The sequence below is a fragment of the Falco peregrinus genome, chromosome 2, assembly GCF_023634155.1.
Source record: "Falco peregrinus isolate bFalPer1 chromosome 2, bFalPer1.pri, whole genome shotgun sequence".
NCBI classification, from domain to species: domain Eukaryota; kingdom Metazoa; phylum Chordata; class Aves; order Falconiformes; family Falconidae; genus Falco; species Falco peregrinus.
Window position 1 is genome coordinate 44,239,043 of NC_073722.1, and position 11,789 is coordinate 44,250,831.

The 11,789-nt window shown below is 53.4% G+C and overlaps 2 protein-coding genes across 2 annotated transcripts; both read right to left on the reverse strand.

Annotated features, from left to right (window-relative positions):
• Positions 1–267: 267 nt before the first annotated feature.
• Positions 268–10,300, reverse strand: LOC129783914 (uncharacterized). The gene is made up of 2 exons (XM_055797213.1): positions 9,528–10,300; positions 268–3,741 (listed from the first exon to the last, which is right to left on the reverse strand). Exon 2 carries the CDS (start codon positions 3,729–3,731, stop codon positions 1,107–1,109), a length of 2,625 nt encoding a protein of 874 aa, XP_055653188.1. The 5' UTR covers positions 3,732–3,741; positions 9,528–10,300; the 3' UTR covers positions 268–1,106.
• LOC106112703 (uncharacterized) lies at positions 7,422–9,528 on the reverse strand. The gene has a single exon (XM_055797214.1). The coding sequence runs from the start codon at positions 9,127–9,129 to the stop codon at positions 7,432–7,434; it is 1,698 nt and encodes a 565-aa protein (XP_055653189.1). The 5' UTR covers positions 9,130–9,528; the 3' UTR covers positions 7,422–7,431.
• Positions 10,301–11,789: the final 1,489 nt, after the last annotated feature.

Consider the following 11,789-nt stretch of genomic DNA (forward strand, 5'->3'; position numbering starts at 1 on the left):
GGGGGGTGATGCAAGTCGGGAGAGGCATAAGGAAAGAGGGGAGCAGGTTTGTGCACCAGCTCAGAGCCCCACTCCTCAGCCTAAGGCAGAAATCTTTGTGTTTCAGCAAATATTCTACAGACAAAAGCAACTGAGGGATTTTGTCCTACAAAAGGGGGAAAAAAAAACCCCACACCTTTGCTTTTTACCAGAATTTCTCTCTACCAGGGCAGCGAAAGTTACAAGCAGCTGAGCAGCTGAGCAGGTGGCGATTGAATAGACAGTTGATTCTCTAACAGACAGATTTTATTCAATACATGCACAACTAAGCAAAGCAAAGCGGAGATGTCCAGGCTCCAAAAACAAGATTTCACCAATCAGTTGGCCAGATGTCCTGGGAGTCTTGGGAACCTGGAGATAGCTGCTGCAAAGGTCCATGTGGATTCAGCTCCTTTAAGTCAAAGGTGAACACAGGGTCGTTCATTCTGCTCATCTTTTATCCTCTTTCCAAATGTGCTTTCCAAGTCTTTGAGGCTGGTAACACCTCTACTATCTTCAGTGGGTGCTTTTCCAAGCTCAGGCACTATGTCCCCTTCCCTTTCCTTCCAAAGACACTGTCCTTGGCTTTCCTTATACCTTTCTCCTCTGCTTAAGGAAGTCTTAAATCACACAGGAGCAGCTTCTTCACATTAGCATTTGGGGATGGGAGATTGAAATACAAGCAATTTATGCTAACTCTTGCTTTTTTACTGTGAGGGTGGTCAAACACTGCAACAAGTTTGCCCAGAAAGGTTGTGGAGTCTCCATCTGTGGAGATAGTCAAAACCCAGCTGGACGCCTGGGCAGTCTGCTCTAGATGACCTGCTTGAGCACAGAATGGGCTAGACTAGATCACCTCAGGAAGTCCCTTCCAACCTCAACCATCCTGTGGTTCATGCCAACCACAGGCTTCTTGGCCTGCCCTTCCTCCTGGATGGCCCTCTTATCAGAGAGGAGGCCATCCCTCCCATCAAGGTCTGGTATGGCATGTGTCTCCACTGCTCAACGCCTACTGGGTTGCAGCCAACAGCGGAGCTCAAAGTTCTTCTTGGTGGCAAACACAGAGGCCAACCCAGTCTTGCCCTTGACTATGGTAGGAGGCGCTTGGCCAACCCCAGGTCTTTCACCTGGTTGTCAATGCAGAGCTTCACCTGCCTCAACCAGTAACAAGTCACTACCATGGCAAAGCACACACAGATTTGTATTAGCAGTAGAACTACAACGGGGTGCAGCAGCGTGTTGAAGATGCCGGTGGCCGTGGGCGACCAGCCAAAGAAAACTTCCCACCAGTGGTGTTCTCCCACCCTCTTAATTCGTTCCATTACCTGTTTTATAACATTACCATCATGATGTACAGTTATTAGGATCTTTTTAGCTTCTGCCTTAGCATTTTCTAACAGCTGCTGTAAAGTCACATGCTCTAACATTTCTTTTACAAGTGACAAATCCATACCTATGGGGGTCGGGGTTATACTACGATACAAGGTATAGTTTCTAATGAGCAATTGGCTAGTAAACACAGGCGGCTTATACACAAAATCACAACCTCTAATAACAGCTACATTGCAAGCGCACATATTTGAGTCATTAAACACGGTCTGATTATAAGCTTCATTAATTTGCACGTATTTACACATCGTTCTAAAGCACACGCACCCTTTCCCTACGTACACCAACACGGTTTGATTACTGCTCTGGGGATTGATCTCAAAGTGACAGACCCCTTCTTTGGTGTCAAAGCAAACATCACTCGCCTTAAGGGCATCATCTTCACAAATGAATCCTAGCCCTCTTTCCAAAATGCAGGCTTCCAAATCTACCGATTGCCACTTCCCATCAGACACCCTCGCCCACATGCGGTGGTCCAGAGGGTAGACCACGGACCCATTTGTGTTAACCCCCAGGGCCACGATGGGGTAGACCTTTTCGATGTGAGCCTCTGCCACAGTCAGGACATGGGCGATGACTGCATTGAGGACCTGATCGTGGGTGAAGTTGACGAGCCTCCACCAGGCTTGAAGCTGCCGCTCCTTCTCAGTGGCCGCGTCCCACACAATCTTTCGGATCTCAGTGGGGAGGACGCCGTTGTCACCATTTCTCAGGATACCTGCAACGACACTCTGCACCCACATCTGGGCCTGGATGCAACTAAGAGCAAGGGAGATGTTATTTTGTTCAATGCCCAGTGCTCGCAACAGCATCTGGTGGTCTTTCTCACTTATTTGTTCCCAGGTGGGCAACACCTCTGACACAAGCCACTGCCCCATCCCAAGGTTGGCCAGGGATGAATTCAGGGGACTGAGGAGGCCCTGCACGCCTGAGGTGACAGCCTCCAACTTGTTGGCCAAGACCTCAACATTCATACTGTTGAGGACTCCCAGTCCGGCACCTCCTCCTCCCAGTGCCGTGGCCAGCAGGTCCCTCCTGGCCCGGGTCACCTGGATGGAGCGGCTGTGGAGCCATGCCAGCCAGCCAGCATGGAGGGTGGATAGGAAGGGGGTACAGTGCGGTCTGACAGATGAAATATTAACGGTGGACAGAGACAGCACCACTTTTTTCAGTGACCGGACAGGCCCGGTCAACAGCTCTTGGATGTGATTTTGCTTGACTACATAAGGGCCTATTTTGGAAACAAAAGGGCGCAAGACAGCAACGATGGTCAACTCTTTTTTAAATCCTTCAGGGCCTCCTATCCACCATTTTCCTCCAAGCTCAGGGGACATTTCTACGCTCAGGTTTCCTTGGCACCACACCTGGAGGTTTATGACCCGGTGTGGACAGTGCCCATAATCCTGATTATACCATGAAGCCTCCGCACCCAATTCAGATGCATTAAGCGTTTTGCTCTTGCGGAGGCAGTTTACTGGCACAACCCACTTGTGGCTGTTAGGGGCAGCAACAGTCATGGTGGTGCCATCGATTTGCTTTGGATCGGTTATACTTTCCTGGGAGTATTTAATTTCCAATTTCACCTGGTTGCCAACTTCAGCATATTGGGCTGCGTGCCAGGCCAAAAAATGGCACTTTGAGATTTTAACGGCAGCAAAGGAATGTGTCATCATGCTAATCTTGAATTTAAAGGACAGGCCCACGCTGTTGTGTGCCCAGAGGCAGACCACAAAGACTGGCTGGACCAAAGTAAAATTGCACCAACAATCCAATTTTTCCACAATACAGTTTTTTTTCTGACTCTTCTTAGTTTTTAATTCGGTTACAGAGATTTGAGTTACTCGCTGGTGAGTGGATCCATTAATCACCCTGCACCCTACCTTTATTTCTTGTCCCACCTTCCCCAGCAGCTGTGGAAGTTTGTTTGTGCTATCCCAGCTCCACTCATTTTCCAAGTACACCTCCGTCCCATGCATAACCACCGTCGATAAATTTAAACCCTTGTTAGAATTTAATCCCATGCTGCCTGTATATTTTATGTGAGCTTGAGACCAGGGCCAATCAGTCCCAATTTTTGTGTACCTCCTAACCCTGGGCTTTGCTGTGGCCCAAGTGTCAAGGTGCCCTTCTAAGTGGGGATGACTGACTCTTTGTCTGAGGTGCTGGTGTGTGGGTTGGGCACGTTGGGTGCTCAGCGCTATGCACATACCAGAAAGCAAAACAAATCCTGCAACCACAAATTTGAAAGCATTTTCCCCGCAGTGCAAACAGGGCTGGTGATGCCACGAAGTGCGCCATTCCCGCTGGTCACAATCGCCTTCCATTTTTCTTTATCTGCAAAACATAAGCAAGACGGGCTCTCCAGCCCCGTTAATTTCCCTTCCATGCTTTCAGTTGTGAAGAATGGAGCCATTTTCCCTGCCTTTTCATCCCCTTTCTGATTTCTACCTGGTACATGGAGGGGCTGGCCTTGTTCACAACCCTAACGGGCCCCATCCATTGAGGTTCCAGAACCTGGTTCTTCTCTCTAACCACCCGATACATTACCAGATCCCCCGTGTTCCACTCCATGGGGCGCAGCAGCGCTCCCAGCTGCTTATCCATCTTGGTGATGTTGGTCTGCTGCACCGAGGCGAGCTGGTGGTACGTAGCCAACAGCGTCCTCAGTATGTCCTGGACCCACCTGTCCATCAGCACGCGGGGCTGAAGTTCATCCGGCAGGTCCCCTTTTTGCCACCAATATCCAGGCAGCCTCAGGTCTCTTGCAGGAGGCGTTTTTTGGGGGGATGCCATGGCCCCCCGTAATGCCAGCAGGACCAGTGGGAGCTTCTGATCCCAGTTTTTCTGTTGTTGTTTCATGAGCTTCCTCAGTGCCGCCTTCAGCAATTGGTTGGGCCCCTCCGCCGAGCCAGGCTTCTGGAAATGCCCCATGATGTGAAGCTTTTGCTTGACACCCAGGGCCTGGCACACCCCTTTCATGACTTCTCCAATGAAGAGCTGGCCACGGTCTGAATCGATCTCCTTTGGGATGCCCCACCGTGAGAAGACATGCTCTACCAGAATCTTTGCGGTTAAGCTGGCTGTGTTGTTTCGAGCTGGAAATGCTTCCACCCACTTGGTGAAGTTATCACTGATCACTAGGCAATACCTGTTGCCTTGGGCCGTTTGGGGCAAAGGGCCAATAAACTCCATCTGCAATCTGCTCCATGGCCCAGAAACCCTCTGGTGACCCAGGAGGCCTTTGGCTGCTTTGGCATCAGAGCTGTTGGCTGCGCACATCAGGCAGTTGCCGACGTACCTCTCCACATCCTCCCTCATTTCGGGCCACCACCCGGTGCCCTGCAGCCTCACCATGGTCTTGTCTGACCCCAAATGCCCTTGCTCATGAGCCAGGGCCACCAGCTCCGTCCGGACAAGTTCAGGCACCACCCAGACTGGGCTGTCCGCCCCCTCCCTCTGCGCCAGGACCAGCCCCGATATGTCCTTCCACACCTTGCACCCTTTATACTCCCTAGCCTGTACCAACTCCCGGATGCTGGGGTCTTGTGCCTGCAAGCCCAGCAGGTCCACGGTCTCCCAGTGTCTGCTGGGAGCCACCAACACAGGGCAACTCTCTGAGGTCTTGCTGGCCTTCCACATCAGCCCTTCCTTTGCACCTTGCTTGGCTTTGGCATCTGCCTCCTTGTTCCACTTGGCCTCCTCTGTTCCCTTCTTGTGGGCCTTGACCTTAATGATCTGGGCTGGACACAGCCTCCTCTCCGCCAGCCTCATCAGGTACAGCAGCTTTTTGGAGAAGCTGACGGGCTTGCCGTCAGCGGACTGCATGTCGCTCTCCCTCCAGAGCGGCAGCCACTCCAGCGCCATTCGCACCACCCAGCCTGAATCTGAAAATATGGCCAGCGGCTGGTCGGCTGGCGTGTTTTCAAGGGCAGCCATCACGGCCACCAGCTCGGCAGCCTGGATGGAGTGCGGCAGGCACTTCCCCTTCACCACCTCCCCAGTGCCCCAGTTGATGGCAGCGTAGCCTGTGTAGGGCACCCCTTCCTCGTAGTAGTTGGACCCGTCTACAAACCACACAATATAACCTCGCTCCTTGGCCGCCTCCAGGCTGAGGCCGCTCTCAAACAGGGGTGCCCGCTGTGGCTTTGGCTCTGCCAGGGAACCCGCCGGCTCTTCCCCAACCCTCTCTCCACTGATCACCACCCTGTAGGAACCAGGTGAGGGGTCCCCAGAGACCTCTTTGTTGGTCAGCGCCAGCACCCAGTTGGCCATCCTGGGGCAGCACAGGGGACCATTGTCCCCCTTCCCTGACAAGAGGTACTTCACTGGGGTGTGGGAGGTCCTCAGCAGCACCGGGGCTGACCCCATCAGGTAGTCCCAGTGCTGCAGGGCCCAGGTCAAGGCTAAAACCTCCCTCTCGTAGCTGGTAAACTGTTGCTCAGCCAGCGTCAGGAGACGCGAGGCATGGGCAACCGGGAGGAGATGGGCATCGTGCTGCTGGCCCAGGGTGGCCTGCAGCCCCCTCCTTGTGCTGGCCAGCTGCAGGACATAGGGTCTGTCCCCCCGGGGATGCACCAGCACAGGGGCTCGTGCCACACTCTCCTTTAAGGTCTTCACAGCCTCGTCCTGCTCTGGCCCCCATTCCCAGGAGACATCCTTCTTCAGGAGGTGACAGAGGGGGGCAGCTTTCTCCGCATAGCCCTCAACGAACTCCCGGGAGACCCTCAGGAGAGCTAAGAAGGACCTCAGGGTGGTGGCATCAGCTGGCGCTGACACCTTCTGTATTAGCTTGACCCTCTGCTTCTCCAGCGAGCGCCCTTCCTCACCCAGGGTCACCCCCAGGTAGGAGACCTCTGTCCAGCACAGCTGGGCCTTTGTGGGGCTGATTCTGAAGCCCATTTTCTGGACAGCCTCCAGCACCTCTGCCAGCACCTCCAGGTTCTCCTCCTTGGTTCGGGTGTGGATGAGGATATCACCAGCGCGGGACAGCACACTCTCCCGGTGGCTGAGCTTCTCCCACATCCTCACCACATGCGCATGGCAGATGGCAGGGGTGTTGTGGAAGCCCGGGGGAACTCTGGTGAAGGCAAATTGCCGTCCTCGAAGGGTGAAGGCAAACTTGTGCCAGGACTCGGGGTGCAAGGGGATGGCAAAGGATGGGCTGGTCAGGCTGAGCACTGAGAACCACTTGGATCCCCGGGAGATGGCTGCCATGATGTCAGGGTACTTGGCCACTGTAGAGGTCCGCAGTGGAGTGACATTGTTCAGGGTACCAAAGTCAACCGTCAGCCTCCACATTTTCCCATCAGCTTTCCACATGGGCCACACCGGGGCGTTGCTGGTGCTCTGCTGCTCCACCAGCACCCCTTGCAGCAGTAAGGCTTTGACTGTGTCCCACAAACCATCCTCAGCCTCAGCCGGGTACAAGGGCTGAGGCTGAGGAGGGGGATCTGGCCCCTTGACTGCCACGACAGCATCAATCTGCCCACAGTCCAGCTTGCTCCTGGCCCAGACCTGGGGGAACTGCTCCGTGATCCGTTTCACTCGGGGTTCCCACTCAGGGTGGACCAGGAGCTCAGGGGCTTTCACTGACATCACCCTGTGGCTTGCTGGGATGACAGCCACATCACTTTGAGGGCAGTGTAACAGCACTTGGTTGGCCAGGTCCACCACCACTCCCATCTTAGTCAGCGTGGAAATGGCTAAAATTCCTGGTTTTCCCTTCATTTCCATTTTCCCAAATTTTTCAGACCCTTTGGCAGTGCCAATTTCAAAGGGTACGGGCCCAGTGAATGGCACTGAGGATTTTTGGCCATTCAGCCCTGTCAGTTCAATAATTTCACAAGTTTGGAAGAGCCCGGCTTCACCAGGGGCCATATTAAGAATTGAGTAAGTGGCACCAGTATCAATTAACATCACTTGTCCAAGCACCCCTCCTCCAATAGTTGTATCAACTATCAGGCGCCCCCATGAATCGGTCTTAATCGGTGCCACAAAAAGGGGCGATGCAGGTGCCTGGCAGCCCTATTGCTGGGCCTTAGACCCTGGGTCAATGGGGTTTGAGCTGCTGTGCTTTTTGGCCTCGTGCAGGGCCAGTTTGCGGAAGAGCTCCGCATCCGGCAAGCCATCAATATCCTCCTGCTTCTCATATTTTATCAAACGCTTCCTCAGCTCAGCCCGCCAAGGGTTGGATTTCTGAAACCGCAGCCCCTGCTGGTTCTCCTTCCCAGAACAGCCCTTGCCATCAGGATCTTTTCGGTTGTCCCCTTGCATTTTTCTCACCCCTGCATTTTGGAAGGATGTGGCCGAGGTTTTCCCTTTCTTCCCCCCCAGCATGTACCCCGGGAATGCCTGCTTTTGCAGCTCAAAATTCTGTGTCAGGATCTGCTCCAGCTCCATCAGCGGCTTTCTGGCCGCATCCCCACCAGCAATCACCCGCAATGGGGGGGTCAACCCCACCACCAGTGGCTCCTTGAATTCAGGCCTGTCAAAATCAAGGGGGGACTCCTTTGAGCCAGGCAGCCCAGCCATCTGGTAGAGCATCTTCTTACGGTTAATGTAGGCATCTGGCCGCTCCTCGGGGTTTTGCTTCTCCTGGTGGAAGAGCACTAAGGGGTTAACCTCCGGGAAGAACACCTTCAGCACAGCCAACTGAACATCCCTGATGTCCTGGACATTGCCCATCTGCACGTCCCCCGGCAGTGCTGCAAAATCATCTGGTTTCATGCACTTTCTCACTATGTCTATCAGGTCGCTCACCAAGTTGCCATTCTGGCACCTGGGCAGCCGCTGGGCCCTGGAGAGCCAGTTGACAGCTGTCTCTTTCGTTAATGGCCCCAGCATCTTCCCCACCGTCTTGAGCTGCTCAGGGGTAAACCAGAGCACGGTCCTGTTGGTGTCTATGGCCTGGAGCGGGCCGTGGCTAGCTGGCTCATCATGGGGGACCTTTTTAGTTTTGGAAGCCTCCACCTCCCCTCCTTGCAGCTGGCACATTTCCTCCCGCAGAGGAGCATAGGGGGATGGCCTGGTGGGGCCACTCGTACCCCACACATCGTCCTCATAGTCATAGTGGGGCGGGTGCGGGTCCAGGGAATCCTCCCCCTCACTGTTCCCGAACCGGCTCCTCTTGCCTTGGATGGCAGCCACGATACCCCTGGACACCCCCAGCTCTGCCTGCAGCTCCTGAATCTTGGCGTGGCAGACCTTGTGATCAGGGCCAGTGCCCCGGTCCCGCTGGACGTCCTGCAGGACTGCCCGCACCGCGCTCTGCGCATCGTGGGTCTCCCCAATCCACTTGCCAACCTCTTTCTCCAACTCCTCTGTTTTCAGCTTCTCATAGCCCAGCTTGCTCTCCAGCCGGGTAATCTCCACTGCGCTCCGCAAAGAGTCCCCACACAACCCCTGCACCTCTGCCCGCAGGTTGTCCACCTGCATTTTCAGCTCACCCTTAGCCAGCTCCAACGTCTGCACATTCTCAAGAGCCTCCTTCAGTAATTTAGACAACTCCCTGCCCACCATCAACAAACCCTGCAAAGCCGCCCGCTTCTTGCACTTGTTTGTGGGTTTGGGCTTTTTGTTCTCCTCCGACCAGCTCTCCCACTGCTGGCACAGCTGCTGGTACGCGTCTGGGCCCTGGAAGGCCCCTGGGGACCAAATTGGAGGGAGACATTTCTGGAGCACAAACTGCTCCAGCTTCCAATTGCTAACAATATCGGTCATCATAGTGAGGGGGACACGATCTGAAACAGCTCTGTCTCAGGGCAAATCTACCATAACACCAGCGCTGCCAACACACCCGCAGAGGAAGGCTGAGACCCCACGACCTGGCCCTCTGAAAATCCCCCTGGAGAGATGCTGAAACTGGCAGTGAGGGAAGGGGAAGGTGCAGACAAAAGGTCACAGCCAAGCGGGCAATCACCACAACCCACCAGCTCCTGGGGAGAGGATGGGGAAAGGATGCAGGAAAGGGTGAAATGAAGGGTGGGGAAGGGATGGGGGAGCAGGCGAAGCAAAGGATGGGGAAGGGATGCGGGAAGGGGTGAAGCGAAGGATGGGAAAGGGAGCGGGAAGAGGTGAAGCGAAGCAGAGGTGTAATAAGATCCCAGAAATAAAGATCTCACCAATCCTTGGTTTGATGTCCTGATAGTCCCGGGGAAGTGGAGACGGTCCGGCCGCTGCAGAGCTCTGGCAGATCTGACGCCTTTAATGTTAAGGTGGTTGCGAGGTCTCAGAGCACTGGGCTTTTATAGCCATCGCAGGTCTTTGTTTGGGGTTGATAGTGCCTCTGTTTACTTCCCTGGTACCATTTCCTCCTGCACGTGCTGCATCCCTCCCCATCTCCCCAAGGACACTTTCCTTGTCTTTCCTTATCCTTTTTGGCACCTATTACAGAATCTGAAAGTACACAGGCGCAGCTGCTCTGCCCCTTATCTGTTTGGGGGGGGGGTGGTGGGGTTGGGGGGTGGAGGGCAGGATTAGTCACTGTTCCCTAACTTCTGCTTGCACCAAGTGTCCTGCAGAGGGAGAGCCGGAGCTTGTTCCGCCAGCATCCAGCCAGCCTAATGTCCCCCATGGCCTCCTCACTTGCTGCACACCCCATTAGCACCTGGGTTTTGGGGGGAGATCACACATGGGGGCTCACACCTGACACACACAGTCTCCCCACAAACCGCCCACCAAGCACAGAGCTGCTTGCTGAGGGCAAATGAGATGGCAGGAAAATTTGCACAGTTCATCGTTTAGAACCATTGTGGCGTCTGGGCTTCAAAACCAGCATTTTTCCATGCCACAAACTGGCTTGCCACCCACTGGCATGTACCTGGGGGGTACCCCATCATGTGTCAGAAGCCTTAACTGTGATATTGCAGCAGCTGAATTACAGCTGTAAATCTGCACCTGCAAAGGCAGGCAATCACCCCCCCCAACCCCACCCTACAAACCACATCTTAGCTTGGAGCAGTTTAGAAAAGTGATCTTGACCCACTTGATTTGGTTTCCTGATATTACACTAAGAAAAAGGTAGTGCTCATCTTCCTCAGTGAAAAATGCTGTCATGTTCATCGCTGCTTTTCACCCTAATGAACTAATCCAGAAACTACACCCTTCCCTGGAATAAAAACATCTAAAAAAATATAAAAAGTAAAAAATGTGAGTCATGGGGAGTTTCCGTTCAGCAGCCCCTTATCCCCAGTGAGCCCTTATTTCCAGGTGCTGCAATACTGGCCACGTTGGGCCAGGCTTGAGGCTGAGCAGCCTTCCTAAACCCAAAAGTCAGCCCTTGTTTCCCCAAAAGCACAGAGGAAATGGATTTTTTTAACTTTTATGGCAACTGTTCCTCCAGCCTGACATTTACAGCCCAGCTGCAACTCTCTCTGCTACAACACAGGAGTTTAACAGAGATGAAACCCCAGCCAGGTCCTGCTTCTTGTCCTTAGACCCCTTTCCTCCTCCAAGCCCCCTAAAGCAAGTTGTAATAAACCCATCAGAGGGAGAAAAGAAAGAGTCAAAAATGTAACAAATGGGGAATTAGTGTTGGAGTGGTGAGGGGGCAGGATGCAGGCTGAGAAAAAAAAGAGGGGATGTTCCTTCAGGGAGAGCACTGAGATGGGGCAAGTAGCTGGCTGGGCTGGGGACTGGCATGGTTGTCTTTCAGTTCAGAAAAAGAATAAATTTCCCCCAGAAATTGTGCAGCAGGCTAGCGCAAATACACCAAAATCCAGCCATTCCCTCCATCTTGGCCAAACACTTGTTATCGGGAGCTGCTGTATCCCAGCAAGGTCACCAACAAATCTTGCTCGCATTAACAAATCAGTTCCACTTGCACCTGATTTCCTCCCCTATTTTCTTCCCAGGACAGCAGCCCCAAACAATGTGGAGATGTTACAAACAGCAGCTGCTCTCCTGCACACTCCCACAGTACTTTTATTTCTGTTGGCAATGGGCTGCCAGACAAAGATATCTCGCCTCCAAAATGTTTTCTTGTAGGAGAAACACCCAGCCCCGGGAACAGCTTGGCCACCAGAAATTAGCTCAACTGCACATAAACAGCAGCTTCAAAAAAAAAGAAAAGAAAAACTAATCCCTGTCCAGCACACACACTATGCTTTTACATTGCAAATATTCCTTTTTCGTTCCATAGAAGACACTCTACAGGTAAAAGCGCTGCAGGGAAGCATCTTTAAATCTGCTATAATGTCCTGGGGAATCCTCCCCAGCCAAAACACCTGTCATCAGCCTTGCAGCAACCCAGCGTAACTTGCCCCACGTCCAAGGTTGTAAAGGTGACAAAAGCCACCTCCGAGAGCACTTTGGTCCTGGCCAGGAGGCCAGAAGATGCTCCAGGTGACAGCAGCAGTGAGACAAGGGGGATGCAGCTATTGCAG

Bases quoted from the DNA above. Each gene is read 5' to 3' on its own strand.
- LOC106112703 (XM_055797214.1), bottom strand. From the start codon at position 9,129: ATGATGACCGATATTGTTAGCAATTGGAAGCTGGAGCAGTTTGTGCTC.
- LOC129783914 (XM_055797213.1), bottom strand. From the start codon at position 3,731: ATGGAAGGCGATTGTGACCAGCGGGAATGGCGCACTTCGTGGCATCAC.